This window comes from Neoarius graeffei, chromosome 10, assembly GCF_027579695.1.
Source record: "Neoarius graeffei isolate fNeoGra1 chromosome 10, fNeoGra1.pri, whole genome shotgun sequence".
Classification (NCBI taxonomy): domain Eukaryota; kingdom Metazoa; phylum Chordata; class Actinopteri; order Siluriformes; family Ariidae; genus Neoarius; species Neoarius graeffei.
This window is the reverse complement of record NC_083578.1, coordinates 47,469,812-47,491,684: the sequence shown is the minus strand read 5'-3', so window position 1 is coordinate 47,491,684 and position 21,873 is coordinate 47,469,812. Positions and strand designations below refer to the sequence as shown.

The following is a 21,873-nucleotide window of genomic DNA, read 5'->3' as shown; positions in this document are numbered from 1 at the left end:
AGCCCATCTCCACTTATTCTTTACCGTTTTGTCGATGTCTGACACATCTGTGCCTTCATTTAAAAGAAGCACGTCCGCAAAACCGAAAGTAATTTGACGCACTCTAGTGATGGAAATCGAAGGGCCTATGTCAGGTGAAATATGGCCTTATACGCAGTACTCGAGTTGAGGGGGGATGTGGGGGGAGGCATCCCCCTTCTGAAATTAAAATCTCAAATCATTCCCCTTATAAAACGGCCATCCCCCCATCACATCCCTTGTGCCATTTTACCAATTATTGTGGAAATTAGCCTACTATAATTTTAACAAATATTACTACCATTTCAGCATAAGAGGCTTTGCGCAGTGATAACCTACATGTAGCCGGATAAAAAAGACGCATAGCAGAGTGGAGATTTCTGAAAACTCCATCTTCAGACACGCGTGTAAATCGGGAAAACAAAGCAACAGTGGGCGAGAGGGCGCGCGCGAATATAATGAGTATAGGTGTGAATCTTTCACCGAATGCCAATTGTCCCGGTTCTTCATGAAATCGCACGCGCACGCACAAATTCATTAGGTTAACTTTCAAATCACTGTTCTTGTGCACTTGCGACACCGGAGCCACTTTCCTGAATTTTGAGCTTGGGAGTATTCGCTTCTTTATCTATTTAATCAATGAATTGATTTGTCACATACATTAAATTACTAATGTAAAACATTAGTCGCCTATTTAAGCAATAGCTGTTTTCTCCACTGTTTTCCGACCTTAGTGAATGAGACACTTCATTACACTCCACTGACCGACTTCCAATTCCGGACTTTTTTGAAAATGTAAAATATAGGCCTACGAGATGTTTTTTTCTTTTGGGACTTAATTCGCGTTGGTCCTTCACTATTAATTTTTGAGACTGACGAGGCACTAAATACTGTGGAATTATTTTCTCCTTACTATGAAGTTTGGCATCTTAAACAAGTGTCGGGAAATCTTGCAGCCCGACTCTGTAGCCTCCAATGTTTAAGCGAACTGCTGAAACCATAATGTTTAAAGATTAAATCGTAGGCTAATCAAACCAAAGAAAAATACAGCCTTTCCAGAACATTGTCTGCCGAAGCCTGTTTAACCTAAAACGCTTAATAGCATAGATCTTGCTGCTGCTTCAACTTTTTCACCTGATCACCTTTCAGTAGGCAAATATCATTATTACTTCTACAAAAGGCCTAGTATTAGTAATAGACAAGTAACCTAGTTGCCTAGTAGTAGGACAGCCAAATAGTTTCATCAGTGGCCTACGCCGAGCCTCCCTGGGACTAGACAGCAGTGGAGGCTGTATTTATTTATTTATTTATTTATGCCTATTTAGCGCAACAACTTATTCCTTTACATATACTCAAACATAGCACAAGAAAGGGTTCAACAAGAGGCAATCACAGCAGCTTGGTGAAGTTCTAAATCACATCGGTGTCAGACCTATGGGCCTACCCCCCCTTTTTTCCCCCTTGGATCTGCATCACTCTCATTACTGACCTTTAGCGCTCCCAGTTGACGGAAATCCGTCGTAGCGACGGAAAACTTTAATCCATGCATTCGGACTAAAGAGGAGAATGACGACCCAAGTTGTTATCAGCGCTCAGTTCAGAAACCTGCATCTCTGATGGTATGGGGTTGCATTAGTGCGTGTGGCACGGGCAGCTTACACATCTGGAAAGACACCATCAATGCTGAAAGGTATATCCAGGTTGTAGAGCAACATATGCTCCCATCCAGACGACGTCTCTTTCAGGGAAGACCTTGCATTTTCCAACATGACAATGCCAAACCACATACTGCATCAATTACAGCATCATGGCTGCGTTGAAGAAGGGTCCGGGTACTGAACTGGCCAGCCTGCAGTCCAGATCTTTCACCCATAGGAGTGGCTTCATTTGGCGCATCATAAAACGGAAGATACGACAAAAAAGACCTAAGACAGTTGAGCAACTAGAATCCTACATTAGACAAGAATGGGTTAACATTCCTATCCCTAAACTTGAACAACTTGTCTCCTCAGTCCCCAGACGTTTACAGACTGTTGTAAAGAGAAAAGGGGATGTCTCACAGTGGTAAACATGGGCTTGTCCCAACTTTTTTGAGATGTGTTGTTGTCATGAAATTTAAAATCACCTAATTTTTATCTTTAAATTATACATTTTCTCAGTTTAAGCATGTGATATGTCATCTATGTTCTATTCTGAATAAAATATGGAATTTTGAAATTTCCACATCATTGCATTCCATTTTTATTTACAATTTGTACTTTGTCCCAACTTTTTTGGAATCGGGGTGATAGATAGATAGATAGATAGATAGATAGATAGATAGATAGATAGATAGATAGATAGATAGATAGATAGATAGATAGATAGATAGATAGATAGATAGATAGAGGCAAAAAGTATTTAGTCAGTCACCAATTGTGCAAGTTCTCCCACTTAAAAAGATGAGAGAGGCCTGTAATTTTCATCATAGGTATACCTCAACTATGAGAGACAAAATGTGAAGAAAAAAAAATCCAGAAAATCACATTGTCTGATTTTTAAAGAATTTATTTGCAAATTATGGTGGAAAATAAGTATTTGGTCAATAACAAAAGTTCATCTCAATACTTTGTTATATACCCTTTGTTGGCAATGACAGAGGTCAAACATTTTCTGTAAGTCTTCACAAGGTTTTCACACACTCTTGCTGGTATTTTGGCCCATTCCTCCATGCAGATCTCCTCTGGAGCAGTGATGTTTTGGGGCTGTTGCTGGGCAACATGGACTTTCAACTCCCTCCAAAGATTTTCTATGGGGTTGAGATCTTGAGACTGGCTAGGCCACTCCAGGACCTTGAAATGCTTCTTACGAAGCCACTCTTTCGTTGCCCGGGTGGTGTGTTTGGGATCATTGTCATGCTGAAAGACCCAGCCACGTTTCATCTTCAATGCCCTTGCTGATGGAAGGAGGTTTTCACTCAAAATCTCATGACACATGGCCCCATTCATTCTTTCCTTTACACGGATCAGTCGGCCTGGTCCCTTTGCAGAAAAAACAGCCCCAAAGCATGATGTTTCCAACCCCATTCTTTCTCCTCCAAACATGACAAGTTGAGTTTTTACCAAAAAGTTCTATTTTGGTTTCATCTGACCATATGACATTCTCCCAATCCTCTTCTGGATCATTCAAATGCTCTCTAGCAAACTTCAGATGGGCCTGGACATGTACTGGCTTAAGCAGGGGGACATGTCTGACACTGCAGGATTTGAGTCCCTGGCGGCGTAGTGTGTTACTGATGGTAGCCTTTGTTACTTTGGTCCCAGCTCTCTGCAGGTCATTCACTAGGTCCCCCCGTGTGGTTCTGGGATTTTTGCTCACCGTTCTTGTGATCATTTTGACCCCACGGGGTGAGATCTTGCGTGGAGCCCCAGATTGAGGGAGATTATCAGTGGTCTTGTATGTCTTCCATTTTCTAATAATTGCTCCCACAGTTGATTTCTTCACACCAAGCTGCTTACCTATTGCAGATTCAGTCTTCCCAGCCTGGTGCAGGTCTACAATTTTGTTTCTGGTGTCCTTTGACAGCTCTTTGGTCTTGGCCATAGTGGAGTTTGGAATGTGACTGTTTGAGGTTGTGGACAGGTGTCTTTTACACTGATAATGAGTTCAAACAGGTGCCGTTAATACAGGTAATGAGTGGAGGACAGAGGAGCCTCTTAAAGAAGTTGTTACAGGTCCGTGAGAGCCAGAAATCTTGCTTGTTTGTAGGTGACCAAATACTTATTTTACCGAGGAATTTACCAATTAATTCATTAAAAATCCTACAATGTGATTTCTTGGATTCTTTCCCCCCCCCCTTCTGTCTCTCATAGTTGAAGTGTACCTATGATGAAAATTACAGGCCTCTCTCATCTTTTTACGTAAGTGGAAGAACTTGCACAATTGGTGGCTGACTAAATACTTTTTTGCCCCACTGTAGACAGATAGAGTTGTGGTCTGAAGTATGGGGCATGAACGTCATGGTAATTCTGGGCTGTTAATGATTTCCTTGAACTGTTCTTTTTCCAGGGTGGAATGATTATACAGTATACATCTTTAACGACTTCAAAAAACAAGAATTGAGTGCACAAGTTTGAATTTATTTTGGAGAAAATCCAAAATAAACCACACAGGTTCAAAATTATACATACAGGCTCAAATATATACGTACACCCCCACTAATATTTGGTTAAATGTCCCTTAGCAAGTTGCACCTCGACCAGACGCTTTGGGTAACTATTAACAAGCTTCTGGCATAATTCTGGCTGGATATTTGACCACTCTTCTTGGCAGAATTGGTAGAGTTCATTCAAATTGGTTAGTTTCCTGGCACGGACCCGGCTTTTAAGAGTAGGCCACAAATTTTCAACAGGGTTGAGGTCAGGGCTTTGGGAAGGCCATTCTTAATGTTAGCCTGTTTTATCCATTCCAAAACCAGTTTTGATGTGTGTTTGGGATCATTGTCCTGTTGGAACACCCAATTGTGAACTTGGAAGTTTCAACCATCTAGCTGTTGATTTGAGGTGAAGTTGAAGAATTTGGAGGTAGTCCTACTTCATCATTATTCCATCCACTTTGTGCAATGCACCAGTACCACTGGCAGCAAAACAGCCCCAGAGTATGATGCTACCACCACCATGCTTGACAGTCTGTATAGTGTTCTTAGATTTGAAAGCCTCACCTTAACGCCTCCAAACATACCGATTGTCATTGTGGCCAAATAGCTCAATCTTTGTCTCGTCTGACCATAAAACTTTTCTCCAGAAGGCATTTGGCTTGTCCATGTGGGCAGCTGCAAATTTCAGTCGAGCTTGAAGGTGTCGATTTTGAAGCAGGGGTTTCTTTCTTAGTCAGCACCCTCTCAGTCCATGGCGATGTAAAACTTGCTTCACTGTGGACAGTGCCGCTGGTGTTCCAGCTGTTTCCAGTTCATGGTAGGCTTGAGCCTTGGTGGTTCCTGGGTTGTTCAGGAACAACCCAGGAATAACCAATTTCCTCTCATCTGAGGGTAACACGTTTCCAGACCTTGCCAAAGTGGTGACACATCCAAATAACTTGTACTTACGTACAATTGTTTGAACTGATCTTGGAATCTGCAGTTGTTTAGAAATGGCTCCAAGAGACCTTCCCAACTTGTGTAAATCTACAATTCTCCTTCTTAGACCTTCACTGAGTCCCTTGGACTTTCCCATGGTTCTGAGTATTGGTCAATCTGATGAGTGCTGTCAAACAAATCCTTTTTATGCTGGCAAAGAGAAACTACCAGTTGTAATCAATCATGATGACTAACGAGAAGTTAATCGGCCTTAGCCTTGTCAAGTTAAAAGACATTGTAGAACCTTCAGCACAACTTATTAACAGATTTAAGTGAATGTATGTATATATTTGAGCCTGTATGTATAATTTTGACTCTCTGTGGATTAGAGAAAATCCAAAATAAATTCAAACTTGTGCACTCAATTCTTGTTTTTTGAAGTCATTAAATATGCATTGCTGTACAATCATTCCACCCTGGAAAAAGAACAGTTTAAGGAAATCATTAACAGCCCAAAATTATCATGACATTCATGCCCATGATGAGTGTATTTAAACTTCTGACCACAACTGTATGTAGAGGGTATTACTTCCTTTAAGCGTGACTTATTTAACAGAAGTGATTACATGTTGCATATGATGCTCAGCAACTTTCCTTGTGTTTTAAGAGTGGTATAAATGTGTACAGCTAACAAAAGCACATTAACACTCAGTTCTCCCTTCACTGTTTTTAAAGCAATGCTGGTATGCCCAGGGTATTCATATTTCTGACGTGTAGATGCATCACCCTAGAAGCCAACACTCTGTTGTGATGCGTCACACCTCTGGTTGTGGAACACCAGCTAGCAATGTAAAAAAACACACAGATACACCTTCCTGCCGGCTTTATTTGGTTCATTGTAAATCACTAAAGCTGGAATATTGAGATGCCTTCTTTATGCCAAGATTACAGAATATCTGTGTAAAAAAGTGGTAGAGACTCTCTGAGATGCTCTTTTCCAGTCTTTTGTTGCCCCATCCCAACTTTTTTTGAAGCATGTTGCTGACACTAAACTGACACTAAATTCAACATGGGCATGTATTTTTAAAAAATACAGTTTCAACATCTGATATGCTGTCTTTGTACTATTCTAAATGAAATATAGGGTTTCCATGATTTGCAAATTATCGCACTCTGTTTTTATTTACATTTTACACAGTTTCTCAAATTTTTTGGAATTGGGGTTGTAATATTCATTTCACTCCATCTACTTCTTTTTATTATTTGTATATATTTAATGTTTATACAACCATACATTACATATACTCTCACCTGTAAATATTGCCTCATCAACACCTTATTCTATTTACACATTCTGGTTAGATGTAAAACTGCATTTTGTTGTACTTTTACTAAAGATGAAACTAATAAATTCAAATATAATTCATCTTTGTTTCAAAATACACTGGTACCCTACCTCACACCTTCTAGAGTATCTCTGGTGGTTCACTCCCAGTCAAAAGTTTGGACACATCTTTTAATTCAATGTTTTTTCTTTATTTTTATTAATTAAAAGGTACTTTGTGTCTTAAATTATTGATGGACTGTCATTTCTCTTGACTCACTTGAGCAGTTCTTGACATAATATGGAATACTACAGTCATAAAATAGGGCTATTTACTCTTTTATTTACTATTCACTGTTTCATGGTCAAATGCATTAAGATGACAATAAATTCCACTAATTAACATTTGACGAGACACACCTGTTAATTGAAAAACATTCCAGGTGACTGCCTCATGACGTTGGTTAAGATAATGCCAAAAGTGTGCAAAGTGTCATCAAGGCTACTCTGAAGAATCTAAAACAGGAAATATATTTTGTTTTTTTAAACACTTTTTTTGTTTACCACATAATTCCAAATATGTTCCATTTGTTACTTCATAGTTTTGATGTCATCAGTATTGTTCTACAATGTAGAAAATACAACCCCAAATCAGAAAAACTTTGGATGGTATGGAAAATGCAAATAAAAAAAGAAAGCAGTGATTTCTAAATTTACTTTGAATTGTATTTCATTACAGACAGTATGAACCCAAGATATTTCATGTTTTGTCTGATCAACTTAATTTGTTAATATGCATCCATTCCTGCATTTCAAAACTGTAACACATTCCAAAAAATAGTTAGGATGGGGAGATTTAGGGCTAGTAATGAGGTTAAACAATTAAATAATGATGAGATTTGAAACATGTGATGGTAATCCTGATTTGGTGCATTACTATACTGTCCACTAGAGTGGGGAGTAGCATGCAGTACAAAGTGTATACCAGATCAGTATGCAGTACACCAGTATAGAGTTTCGAACACAGCCACTGTGTCTTGGATGAGGACACACATGCATGTGTGCATTTGTGTATGTGACTATGCGGCTCAGAGGGCACCTGCCTTCAGCCAAAACTGCAACAAGCAGTTCAAAGTTATGACACTAACATTAAATTACTACATCACCAACCCACAGCCCACCAGCAATTCTCCTGGTTCTCCCAATTAGCCACTCTGGCACTGCATACCTGAATTGTCAAAAATGAAATGGCGATGATCTTGTCACCTGATGATGTAGACCATCACTGATGCATGAGCGCAACGGGGTAGACTTGAAACAATGGTAATCATGAGCATTAATGATGGTGATCATGAGCATTACCATGGGAAGGAGGGAAGCTACACTATACTTAAAACATCCTCGCATTCCTCCCCCCCACCCCACCCCAAAAAAAGTATGGATAAGCATGAGTCACGTTAGTCACATTTTCAGGTTGCAAAATCCAGAATTATGGATTAATCCAGAAGAATCACATCCGTGCCTCATACTCCCAAGTCTCTGGGAAGTCAAAATCTGATAAAATATACCACCAATGTGGAGGCAAAATTGGTGAACCATGAGCCATGACAGTTTTTTTCTATATTCCCTGCAAACTGAGTACTTGTTCTAAAACAAAAGCCCATAGTTTGTTTCAGCCTGAAATACATAATTAACAACAGGTCTGTTTATTGCAGGATATAGCCAACTCTGTGCAAAATCAGTTCCTGGGTTAAACATATTACTGCAGGGCTACTGAAAGGAGAGTATGCCCAGCTATGAGGTTTACTCTTTGTCAGTAGTTAATCAATGTAGAAAGTAGGAATGTTCAGTTGGTAGTTTTCAAGCTTAAATTATACTAGCCTGTTTTTTTGTGTTTGGAGAGATGCCTTGTAACAGGAAACATTTTGTGTGACGTTTTCAGAGTACCGCATTACATTAATGGTAAACTATTGTTTTTGGTTTGCTTATTAAGATATAAAAATATAATCCAGTTGAGCTCACCTTTTTGTATTTATGAGGAAATGTAAACCTCTCAATGGTGGCCTGCACAGCCCCTCGATTCACATTACCAAGCCTGTCTTCCAGCTGTAAGAGTTCCTGTAATTAAAAACATGCATTTTTGAAGCTGTGCTTTTTATCATCTACACAAGGGATTGAAGGAAAGTATTAAATATTAATTCACTAGCCCTATTTTGCCAACAACAAGGCCTTTTACTTAAGGTAGCATTTTATAAATTAACTGATTCATTAATAATTACTTCTCTTGGTCAGAACAGGATTAGACACTACCTCATAGCTTTCCCTCACAGCGGTGGCATGGCGGGAGGGATTGAGGCCCTGCAGGGTCAATAGATGTAACTGTGGATAGGGGTAGTTTCTGATCTCATGGACAACCTGTGAAAAACATGAGTATTAGCTGATCTGAATTAAGATTATTGCCAGCATAAACTGCTTGTTGTGGGATTAAGACAAATATTCCGATGAGGCATAATAGTTTACACAATTTAGAAGTCACACTGTCAATAAGCACATCAGTAACATACACTCAGTGTCACCTACCTGTACATTCATGCATTTATCTAATCAGCCAATTACGTGGCAACAGAGTCATGCAAAAAATTCATGCAGGTACATGTTAAGAGCGTCAATTAATGTTCACATCAAACATCTGAATGGAGAAAAAGTGTGATCTCTAATGACTTTGATCCAGAGTTAATGCTTAGCAATAATGAAAATGTGACTAAGAGGGTTTGTCATCACTCTGAACATGTCAAACAGGAGTGTTGGCGAGGATGTTTTTGATGTTTATAGCTAACATGAAAGAAATCCATGTTTGCTCAACTAAATGAAACTGGATATTATGACAGGTCAAACTATCATGTGCTTTATTGTAGGTCTTTCTAATAAAGAATTCTCCCTGCTCCTTACAAATATAAACTTTATTTATATTTTTATAATGTCACTAAGTATTGCTTAATTTAAAATCATTGTGAATAAATGGTGTTTGCTTGTCATCTTGGTGACTTGTGTCAGTTGTCATACCTGTCGTGACACTGAGACTCATCATTGTAGATGAGAACATTTAATTGTGTTTTTGAACTATATGAACACAGGTGATTTTTTTTTCTGAACATGCTGTTCATTCATGCATAAATCCCTCCAGTAAAGTTAGTTTGCAGTTGGCTATTTGAAATTCAGCAAGCTATAAATATGCTGTACAGGGACTTTATCAAACTCAATCCTCCTATCCATCCATCATCATCATCTAATCTTTTAAATAAATCTATTCTAAACCCTTCCTTCCACGTATACATCATTATAATGGCAACCACATAAGAACATATTATCATGATATAAATCGCCCTTTATCAGGTACTGTAAGAAAATCAGCACACACAATTAATCTTCTGTCATCTGAAAAATCAGCTTTCCAAGATGGCTTGTGTTGAGCCCACGGCTCGCCAATATTTTCGACACTGTGTGTTTGTTCTAGTATATTTTATGTCCATGCTGACTGTGTGCATTGACTGTGCATGTGTGAAACTGAGCATGCAGTCAATCCAGTAGTGGTGGGACACATGCTTTCAGTTTGTGTGCTGACGCATCCTCAAAATTGAGTATGCACTGGAGACACCCATGCATGCGTCCATTGAAGTATACTTGGGCCTTTATAAAATTCAGGCACAGTAAGCATCTTCTTCTTCGGAGTTTTACAGCAGCTGGCATTACATTACTGCCACCATCTAGAACTAGTCCATTACTGTCTTAAGGGGGAAAATGAAACAAAAACAAAAATGAAGCTGATTTTACTTGCAATTCTATTTTGTTTTAATTCCTGTCGCATTATTCATTGTAGTTTTTAGTTAGTTTTCTATTTTCGAAAACTGACATTTTTATTTCATTTAACACAAATTATTTTTCACTGCTAGTTTTAGTGTCTTAGTTTTCATGAAATATGTTAACCCTGCTTTGATCGTGGCATATATGATGGAACCAGAAGGGCTAGTTTGAGAATTGTATAAACTACTGATCACCTGGGATTTTCACACACAGCAGTCTCTAGAGTTTACACAGAATTGTATGAAAAAAAAAAAACATTGAGTGTGCGACAGTTTTGTGGGTGGAAACATCTTGTTGACAATAGAGGTCAGAGGGAAATGGCTAGATTTTGGTTTGAGCTGACAGGAAGGACAGAGTAAATCAAATTATCACTCTTTACAACTTTGGTGAGCAGAAAAGCATCTCAGCATGCATAAAACATTGAACCTTGAGATGGATGGGCTATAACAGCAGAAAACCACATTGGGTTCTACTCCCACTGGCCAATAACAAGAATCTGAGGCTATCATGGGTGCAGGCTCACCATGGTTGTGCTTATGGGAGTTACTATTGACTTCCTGTCAGCTCAAACCAGTCTTTTCATTCTCCTCTCTAATCTAATCTCTCTAATCAAAAAGGAATTTCTGCCTACAGACCCTCTGCACACAGGTTTTTTTGGTTCTTTTTCTGCACAATTGCATGTAAACTATAGAAAATTTTGTATGTGAAGGTCCCAGGAGATCAGCAGTTTCTGAAATACTCAAACCAGCCCTTGTGTTACCAACATCCATGCCACAGTGTCATAGGGATCACACTTTTTCTTCAATGTTTCATTATGCCATCTTCTCAGCATGGAACACCATACAACCCAAAGGATAAAATTCATTGACAATGAGTTCATGGATTAAAGCAAAAAAAAATCATCTGACTGAAAAAAAAAAGCTCCATGTCGTTGGCCCCTACCACGTCAGCGATGCGTCAAATTTTAAACACCGTGTTGTCCATTATCCCCTCGGCCCCTACTTATAGTACATTTACATAATTTTAACAATGACTAAAGCTAAGGCAAGACTTTACCATTGTCATTACTGGCTATTCATGATGAAACATCAAGTTTTCAGCGCAAAGTGCAAATTTATTTCAACAATACTTTAGTAATGCACAACAGTGGTTAAGAGAAAAGTGCAAGTGCAGTCGAACTTGAACCATGCTTTCAAAAGAGTGGAACAGAAAGAAAAATAAGAAAATCTGTTGACATAAAACCAGGAAACAAGAAAAGTAAAGTGAAAGTTCACTTTTTCTGTTTCTTCACAGTGAAGCCAAAGGCATCTAGTTTTTTGCCATTGCTTCCATAGACTTTTTTTATGGCAAACTACACAAAGGCACACACCTGCCATTTTCATCTTTTTGCACCATGAACTAAATGGCTTGCCATTATCGCCCATTTCATTTCGCCAAGCCCATCTCCACTTATTCTTTACCGTTTTGTCGATGTCTGACACATCTGTGCCTTCATTTAAAAGAAGCGCGTCCATGCTGGCAAAACCAAAAGTAATTTGACGCACTCTAGTGATGGAAATCGAAGGGCCTGTTGAGGTATTTCACCTGACGTCACAGGGTCACGTGACGCCCCGGTGTCCGCCATTTTGAAGGTCAAGCTAGTTAATGTCAACAACATAGTAGCTAGTATGTTACTGTAGCAATGTTTACGTTCAGTCATTTGGATGACTGTTAAAACCTTTCAGTCTCAAGTTTTTCCTTTACTGTATTTACTAGTTTACTGTAATTATGATCCGGCAGCTATTTACACCGGATCCAGTGTAAATAGCTGCCGGAGCGCGCTCCGGCTTGCTCCCCCTCAAATTAAGCAGCGTGCTCCGGCTTGCTCCCGGAGTGCTCTGGCCGAGGTTCCGGAGCACGCTCCGGCTTGCTCCCCCTCAAATTAAGCAGCGCGCTCCGGCTTGGAACAGCAGCGCGCTCCGGCTTGCTCCCGGAGCGCGCTGCTGTTCCAAGCCGGAGCGCGCTGCTTAATTTGAGGGGGAGCAAGCCGGAGCGCGCTGCTTAATTTGAGGGGGAGCAAGCCGGAGCGCGCTCCGGCAGCTATTTACACCGGATCCAGTGTAAATAGCTGCCGGAGCGCGCTCCGGCTTGCTCCCCCTCAAATTAAGCAGCGCGCTCCGGCTTGCTCCCCCTCAAACCTCGGCTGGAGCACTCCGGGAGCAAGCCGGAGCGCGCTGCTTAATTTGAGGGGGAGCAAGCCGGAGCGTGCTCCGGCAGCTATTTACACTGGATCCGGTGTAAATAGCTGCCGGATCATAATTACAGTAAACTAGTAAATACAGTAAAGGAAAAACTTGAGACTGAAAGGTTTTAACAGTCACCCAAATGACTGAACGTAAACATTGCTACAGTAACATACTAGCTACTATATTGTTGACATTAGCTAGTGCTAACAGCTAGCTGCTAGTACACTGCTACAACACAGACACCGACCCTAATAATACAGTTCTTGGTCATTGCCTGGTAACAGCAAATTTATAACGGGCCATGTCTCAACAGACTAAGAAGTTATTTCAATGACATTAAATAACATTTTGTTTATCCTGAGGACCGAAAGTAAATGAAAATGTGAACAAACCTTAGCTGTAATAAGATGGCGACCACCGGCTCCAGGGACGATCCACTGATGTAGGCATGTTACCCAGCCTGACACAAAATATTTGTAGGCATCCAAACTCTTATACGCTTTCAGATCAATACCTGTGTATGGCGATGGGTTTTTAACGACATAGGTATACAGATCATGTGGGCTGAAGTCAGGTAAAGACGAGGGCTTCGTGTACTTCCGAACGTCAGTGAACAATCCTGGTGGAAGCAGGTAAACGTCGTTCTCTAAGCCTGCTAACCTCAATTTTTGCAAATACCTCTCCCTCTGCTCGCCCTGTAAATGCCCTATGTCGCTGGATAGTGAAGGTGTTTTCTGCATCTCGCTCCTTTTTCTTTTATGTTTTTCATTTGTCGCCTTCCTCGCATTCAAACCGATTCGAGCCGTGACGTCCAAAATGGCAGCCTAACGATGCATCACATGACTTGGTCACATGGGTGAAAAACCTCAATATCCGGTGGCCTTATACGCAGTACTCGAGTTGAGGGGGGATGTGGGGGGAGGCATCCCCTTCTGAAATAAAAATCTCAAATCATCCCCCTTATAAAACGGCCATCCCCCCATCACATCCCTTGTGCCATTTTACCAATTAATGTGGAAATTAGCCTACTATTATTTTAACAAATATTGCTACCATTTCAACATTAGAAGCTTTGCGCAGTGATAGCCTACATGTAGCCGGATAAAAAAGACGCATATTTATTTATTCGGTTGCACCTCTCATTCACACCTATACGGAGGTTTCAGTCACTGAAAACAGCTACTTTCGCAAACTCTGGGCAGAGTGGAGATTTCTGAAAACTCCATCTTCAGACACTCGTGTAAATCGGGAAAACGAAGCAACAGTGGGCGAGAGGGCGCGCGTGAATATAATGAGGCATAGGTGTGAATCTTTCACCAAATGCCAATTGTCCCGGTTCTTCATGAAATCGCACGCGCAAATTCATTAGGTTAACTTTCAAATAACTGTTCTTGTGCACTTGTGACACCGGAGCCACTTTCCTGAATTTTGAGCTTTGGAGTATTTGCTTCTTTATCTATTTAATCAATGAATTTATTTGTCACATACATTAAATTACTAATGTAAAACATTAGTAGCCTATTTAAGCAATAGCTGTTTTCTCCACTGTTTTCCGACCTTTTGTGCTTCGTGAATGAGACACTTCATTACACTCCACTGACCAACTTCCAATTCCGGACTTTTTTGAAAATGTAAAATATAGGCCTACGAGATGTTTTTGGGACTTAATTCGCGTTGGTCCTTCACTATTAATTTTTGAGACTGACGAGGCACTAAATACTGTGGAATTATTTTCTCCTTACTATGAAGTTTGGCATCTTAAACAAGTGTCGGGAAATCTTGCAGCCCGACTCTGCAGCCTCCAATGTTTAAGCGAACTGCTGAAACCATAATGTTTAAAGATTAAATCGTAGGCTAATCAAACCAAAGAAAAACACAGCCTTTCCAGGATGTTGTCTGCCGAAGCCTGTTTAACCTACAAAAGGCTTAATAGCATAGATCTTGCTGCGGCTTCAACTTTTTCACCTGATCTCCTTTCAGTAGGCAAATATCATTATTACTACTACTACAAAAGGCCTAGTATGTTAGTAGTAGACAAGTAACCTAGTTGCCTAGTAGTAGGACAGCCAAATAGTTTCATCAGTGGCCCACGCCGAGCCTCCCTGGGACTAGACAGTAGTGGAGGCTGTATTTATTTATTTATGCCTATCTAGCGCAACAACTTATTCCTTTACATACTCAAACATAGCACAAGAAAGGGTTCAACAAGAGGCAATCACAGCAGCTTGGTGAAGTTCTAAATCACATCGGTGTCAGACCTATGGGCCTCCCCCCCCTTTTTTTTCTTCCTCGGATCTGCATCAATCTCATTATTGACCTTTAGTGCTCCCAGTTGACGGAAATCCGTCGTAGCGACGGAAAACTTTAATCCATGCATATACTCAAACATAGCACAAGAAAGGATTCAACAACAGGCAATCACAGCAGCTTGGTGAAGTTCTAAATCACATCGGTGTCAGACCTATGGGCCTACCCCCCCCCCCTTTTTTTTTTCTTCCTCGGATCTGCATCAATCTCATTATTGACCTTTAGCGCTCCCAGTTGACGGAAATCCGTCGTAGCGACGGAAAACTTTAATCCATGTGAGTTGGACTTACAGAACTAACAACAGGTAAATTCCATAATCCATCCACAAACTGATGCATATCATTTTACTGTCAAGGAAACATGTGGAAGACATACATACCACTTGTGCTGAGGATGCATTTCTGGGAAAGTGGTGCAGCCTTGGAGAGGCTAGGTAGTGTTGATAGTGCTGTGGGAGCTGAGGGACATGGAAGTGTGAATGAGGTAGACCAGGGTCGACACTCAAGTCCCTGCGAAGGAGGACCATGCAAGCATGGGTTCACAGATATTCACCTTTTGCATGAGATTCTTGTTAACTCTAATATATATTTCCATGTAGATCAACTTGAACTTTGCTGTTTAGTCTATATGTACTTACCATTTCAATAAAATATTGAAATAATTACTAAAGAAACAACTCTGCGTATGCTGTTGTATTTAACATAGCTATTAATATTCATGAGCTACAATAATTTATGGACAGCAATTAATCCTTGACTTTCTGAAGTAGTCAAAACACGTTTTATAAATTAGCATTTTTAACATTACCAGTCTGTTCCTTCAGCAAGATAGCGTGGCTGCTGCGGCACAGGTGGAGGGGGAGGAACATGTATGGAGGGGTTGTATTCGTAGGGGGCACGGATCGTCTGAGGATGGTGTGCTGTTCTCTCTTGGGTGTGTCTGCTTGAAAGAACCAATATTTAATATCAGCTATGTGGTTTTGTCATTTTAGGGGGTTTTTTTCTGTCAGTATTTTATGACATCCACAAAGTACATGTGTCAGAGTATGGACTTGCCAGTGTCTGACCTGGGTTGTGGAATGAACCTCCTGTGCTGTGCCTCCAGGATCTGCTGCTGGATGAGGTATTGCTGGTGTAAAGCCTGAGGTAGGAAGGTGGGAGCTTGGACGTCCTGGAACTGTGGTGCTGGTATGTGGCCGAGGGGAGGATGCAACGGGGCAGCTGGCTGGTGCGTTGGGCCAAGATGCGGGTTCATGCCCGCCTGAGATTGTCCTGGATGGGGCATTGGGAATTCAACAGAGATTTGGGCCTGGGGCCCTACTTGGAAATGCCGGCAAGAGGTAGCATGGCTATGCTGATGCCTGTTAAACTGAGATCCTGCAAGAACAATGACACCACATCAACTAATGTTGGGCAAAGAGACCATGATTTTTAAATTAATGTACAACTCTTAAGAACCTCTCCTAAGCTGCCCAAACATCTCTGCATGAAGAATGCAGAGTGAAGTTTGAGTGTTTTGTACTGATTTACTGGCTTGTAATACTACCAGGGCATCTTGGTGGCAGTCAGCAGTAATGTGTAGTTTCATTTTGGCTCTCGTGGTCATTTCTCACCTCTCAGCAGCTGACACTTCAACAACAGATGCAAGCAAGTTTACTATTATTCACTGACTATTCCAAGCAGCTAGCTGAGCCCCTCAGAGGGAGTTCCTTGGCCACACCTGCTGTCTCAAAGACCCTGGAAAATCTATGGGCTTTGGTTCAGATGAAGGACTCACTAAGTGGCTTGTACAGTTGTCCTGGCAAAGCATTCAGGAAAATACCACAGCAAAAAAATTTGTCTCATTACATATATATACAAGAAACAACAGTGAGCATTATTTAATGACTTGTTCTGAGTGCATGTGGAAGAAAAACAAAGCTCTTAATTGAACGGACATGAAAAAATAAATAAATAAAACAATCATGGACCTAGACATGTGGCTAAACATTCTTAAGCATCCCCATATGGAAAAGATGTAGATAAATCTTATAAAATTTGTATGTCCTTTGTCTGAAACTTGTATGTAAAGCATACAACAGTGAAACCAGATATAAGATCCTTAGTAAATTTGAACAAAATGAAACTTGTATGATTTGCGTATTTATCAAAACAATATATGACAGTAATGCAAAAGTGGCCACTTTCAGGAGTAAATCATATTCCTTATATGATGCACAATACATGAAACATAAACTGAAGGTGATGGAAAGTTATATTTTTTATTCTATTTCTTTTCCATATGGGTCTTCCATAATAATGTAAAAAGGGTGAGTGTCATGAGGAGAATATATCTACAATTAAGTCCAAAAGCATGAGAACCTCTGTTTTCCTCCAGTTTATTAAGGAGCTTCCTGTTCACCTAAAAGGTTTTATAATTCCCATCATATCTGTAAAAATCTAGTAGTTTTAGCACAATATGCCATGTTTTCTGTTCATTGAAAATAATCTCCATTTTTGTTCCTTGCTGGGTCTTTGGGATTTTACAACCAGTAATTATTTCTGCTTTGTGCCATCTACAGGACATTTGGATTAGGTCACCTTGGCATATAAACACTTGATTACCAGTACCTATTCTTGGGATTATAAGCACTACATTGAAAACATTTAAAATGTCATTTTAATCAAACCGCTCATCCTAAATAGTGAAATATTTACTCCAAATTAGATACTTTAAGTCTGAAACACCACGGATTTATTGATATTGCTTCAGTTGGGTCAAAGCCAATACATGAGGTTTAAAAAAAACAAAAACCCATATTTACAACTTGAATGACTGAAACCTGGTTGTATTATAAAGATTTTATCCTATGTTAATTTTAAGTGTTAAATAAAATTAGGTCCTTTGGTAAACCACAAATTAAATTCTTCATTTAAAAATCTGAGACTCGAGTTTGTTTGATATTTGTTACATGTGCGAAGAAATCCCCCCACTGCAAAAATGTTTTCCAGGTGTTAGTGGAAGAAAGAATAATCAATCACAGTGATGGAATTTTTGGATACCTCCACACACCACAGCATAGGGATATGTACATTGTGTCAGGATCATTGACTTAAAGGTGCAGTTTTAAACATTTATAACCACCACCATATAAAAAAAAAAATTCTAAAGGTTTGCAATTTCCAAAAAAAACTACAATACGATGCAAGGCAGCAATGAATTAACTTCCTAATATCTTTGAAACACTAACAATGTGCAGTCTAAAGGACCACCGAGTTCCCACCGCACCTTCAAGTGCCTACATAATCAACATAAATAGCCAAATATAAACTTATTTGAGCTCTCATGATGAAGAAAGCAAGGAATCTGTCACAGCAGGAGGGAGAAGGTGGGGAGTGGGCAATAAATGGAAAATCAGCAAGAAGCACACTGGAGGTTAGGAAAAATACTATATTCTTTATTGAAAAATATTAGTATAGGTGGATTTGTGTCAATAATAATAACCATAATAATCATAATACCATGCAACAAATAAAACACTGACCAAAGGCAAGGCCCACCATGCTCCATACAGGGTTAAACAGAACAAAAGCAGCATCCAATGAGCAGATGTGTTGGCTACAGCACATTACAGTACAGCAGGGTACATCTTTTCTACAGAAAGATTACATTGGAGTCTAATCAATGTTAAATAAAAATAATATGAATATGATTCATGCATTAAAGTCTATTACCAAAACAAAAAGTAGAGAAACCACAACCAAACAATAGACATTTTTACTCTAATAGAGGATATTGGTAGCAGTGCAGGAAATTAAACATCCCTGTGAAATGGATAGCATTTTGGAATTTGTTAGTGCAGAGATCAAGTGCTTAATTAATTAGCATATTTTTTATGCTCTGCATATTGATGACCCTTATTTAGGCAGTTGTTAAAGCCATGTGGCACATGTCTGGGTGGTCAACACAGGTGCAGTATAACATCTGTGTGGCTGTTACATTGCATACCACGTTTTATTTCTCGTTCATTTGAGACTTATTTAACATCATATTGCTTCATAGCCATATAGAGCACAGGTTCCCAACCCTGGTCCTGGAGTAACCCTGTCCTGTACATTTTTTGTGTTTTCCCTGCTCTAACACACCCACTTCAATTCAGGAAGGGTTCTTGTTTACCAGATTAGTTGAATCGGTATCTGGTAGTTTAGTCCCCAGTGTATTAGCCCCAATTTTAAATGTGAATAAAGTTGATTAAAATGTGTCTGATCATTCTAGATTTAAAAAGAACAGAGCTTTTTTTAAAGAAAAGTTTGAACTTGAGGTTTTGACTGAATTTTTCATTTGACTTATGTAAACTAACTTAAAAGTAGTTGATACTCTTGACTAGTTAGCTGAATCAAATCAAGGGTTTGTATGTTTAAATATATGCAGCTCAGCAGAGCAGTTTCAAAGGACATTCTAAAGATGTGATTGTTAATCGAATAAACATTATGGCTCACCAGTAATAATTTGGTGCAATGTCAAATTCTCATCTTTAGTACTGTTTGACGTAAATAATTGCCTTTACTGTTTTACTCACAGGAACACAGCTTGGGCTTCCTATGGTCAGATGTTCATGGTCACAGCAATGGCTGCCAATCAATATTGATATAATTTGTGATAATTCTAAAAACTCTCAAATTACTGTTACTGGTGTCTTACAAGTTAAATTTATGATCAAACTTAATTCAACGATGGGGCTAAACCACTTGAAGAATGCAAGATGTTCAGCATGATCGCGGTTGCAGCAAAATGGCCACAGATCAACATTTGGCTGCGGGCTATATAATTCCTGATCCTCAACTCTAAAAACTGATAAACTACTGTTATCAGGGTCTTAGGAGGCAAAATTTTGATCAAACTTTGTTTAATTCAGTGATGGGGCTAAAACACCTGAAGATGGGCCGAACACATTGGGGGCTAAACCACCGCAAGTCGTTAAATCAGGCGTGTTGGGAGCAGGGAAAACACTAAAATGTGCAAGACAGGAGATACTCCAGGACCAAGGCTGGAACCTGTGATACAAGGAGTAAAATAAAATTATACTAATGCCCGATTACAAAACATATATTCCAACACATCGAATGGATACAATGCACCTTTGCTAATACGAAGGGTATAATGCTTTCTTCGTTTATATGAACTGCAAAATGCATCCACTTTACAGGAATTTACACATGTTGACTACCAAGGCTGGAAGGGATGTACATGAGTCAACTTCTCTAAAAGCTACTGTATACGGGTTAACTATGTCAACTTAACAAAGAAACACATTTTAGCTCAATGTTATTTTTAGTCTTTAATATAAGGGAGCACTGTTCTTGAGTGTTCAAATACCAATGTCGTCTTCGGATGGAAAGAGGAAATGAAGAAGGGGGATCACAAAACAGCTAAATGCAGAGAACAGGCAGAGGCCACACCACACAGCAGCAGATGATCATTAGCTACACAATGGAGGGGGGACGACAAAGATCGGATAATGCAGAATGTAGAGCCAGCCTCGATACTATGAGACAGGAAATAAGAAACAGAAATAAAAGCACAATGAAATCGTTGATGCCACTCCATGGAGGAAAAAAAAAAAAATCAGTGCCACGCTAGCTTAGTTAACCAGCTAGCTAGTCAGTCGGGTAGCTAGTAGACGATGTGAGCAAGCTAAGCATAGTTAGCTAGGTAGCGGATGTCTCACCCTGTAAGACCAGTACTAAAATGCAAGCGTAGGAATAAATATGGAATTAGCGGTCAATAACCAAGAGCCACTGTGCTTAAACTTATCTTCCTGGAAATCGGACCTTATAGTTATCTAACGTTTATAGTATCTGCTGCAAAAAAGCTGACTGATCATCTAAGTACTCGCTAGTTGATTAGCGGCCATCATAGAGAACTGCAGCTTGAATGCTGATCCCTCAAACACAAGGTTCACATTTTAACCGGTCACATATTGTTAAGCAGTTATTAATATTTGTATGCTTGCACAAATGGATTTACGTGTAATATAAGAGACACCAAATTACACAATCAAATGCCTTACTATTTCAGGTCTTCATTGTCTATTAGCGGCTCTAGCTAACTACCTAATCGCGCACGGACATTACACTTGGGGAAAATTGAAGACCATTGAAATACACAAAACATAGTTACTGAAGACAAAATACCCCCAATTTACAACATGCGCCTCGCTAGACGATCAAATGTTTTCGAAAACATTCAGCTACTAGCTGACTAGCTAACAAATTAGCTTGCCATAAAACAGAAATCCTCCCTTATCGCTTCGCTTGCTCACCAGCCAGCAAGGACGGCAAACAAGCCACGACGAATTTGTTTATCTCTAGCTTAGAACCTAAGTCGATGTATGATTTATCTAGGAAAGTGGTCGTAGCAAGCAAGTGGTCTTTTTTGGAAGATTTCATACACAGCTAATGTTAATGGTTTAAGACAAGTAAATGTAATAAATACCTCTATTTCTTATTGAGCCGAAAACGGGTAGAACCAGGTATCCAACATGTACTAAAACCATTTTTGAATTCTTCTGATCGTTTAACAGTCTTTAAATAGATGGCTCAAAATAATCGACTAGAAATAAAAACTAGCTAGCGTTACATTCAAGGCAGAACGCACAGTTGCCTTAAAGACAAAGACAGAGCAGCGGATTGCTCTGGGATGATCAACGCAAAACGAGACATGAATAGATTGCTGCTGTAAGTCAGCACCAGAGGGCACCAATGAGCAAGGGGAAAAACACGTCAACGATCAGCACCGCATGACTAATTTAGGGGACGACCATGGCCTAAAGGTTAGAGAAGCAGCCTTGGGTTCGATTCCCAGGAAAAATGTAAATGTAAAACCACATGGAAGGGGGGGAATGAACAGCACGTGACCTACCTCTGTATTCATGGTTGAAATGCCCTTGAGCAAGGCACCTAACCCCCAACTGCTCCCCAGGGCTGCATTATAGCATAGCTGCCCACTGCTCTGTGTGTGTGTGCTCATTGCTCACATGCATGCGTGTGTTTTCACTGCTTCCGATGGGTTAAATGCAGAGGAGGAATTTCGCTGTGCTTTGGTGC

General features: G+C 39.8%; 1 protein-coding gene across 3 annotated transcripts in view; it reads right to left on the bottom strand.

The window, feature by feature from the left end:
- Positions 1–21,503, bottom strand: part of ark2cb (arkadia (RNF111) C-terminal like ring finger ubiquitin ligase 2Cb) — a 61,537-nt gene extending 40,034 nt beyond the window's left edge. Inside the window, exons 1-6 of one of the 3 annotated variants that reach the window (XM_060931819.1) lie at positions 21,263–21,503; positions 15,855–16,164; positions 15,596–15,730; positions 15,168–15,297; positions 8,706–8,810; positions 8,418–8,513 (exon numbers count right to left, since the gene is read on the bottom strand). In XM_060931819.1, the coding sequence (XP_060787802.1) occupies positions 8,418–8,513; positions 8,706–8,810; positions 15,168–15,297; positions 15,596–15,730; positions 15,855–16,164; positions 21,263–21,323 (837 nt within the window). In that variant the 5' untranslated portion in view covers positions 21,324–21,503. Of the gene's footprint in view, positions 1–8,417; positions 8,514–8,705; positions 8,811–15,167; positions 15,298–15,595; positions 15,731–15,854; positions 16,165–18,203; positions 20,313–21,262 lie in introns of those variants that run through there. The other 2 variants (XR_009655517.1, XR_009655516.1) reach the window with 2 other exon arrangements.
- Positions 21,504–21,873: the final 370 nt, after the last annotated feature.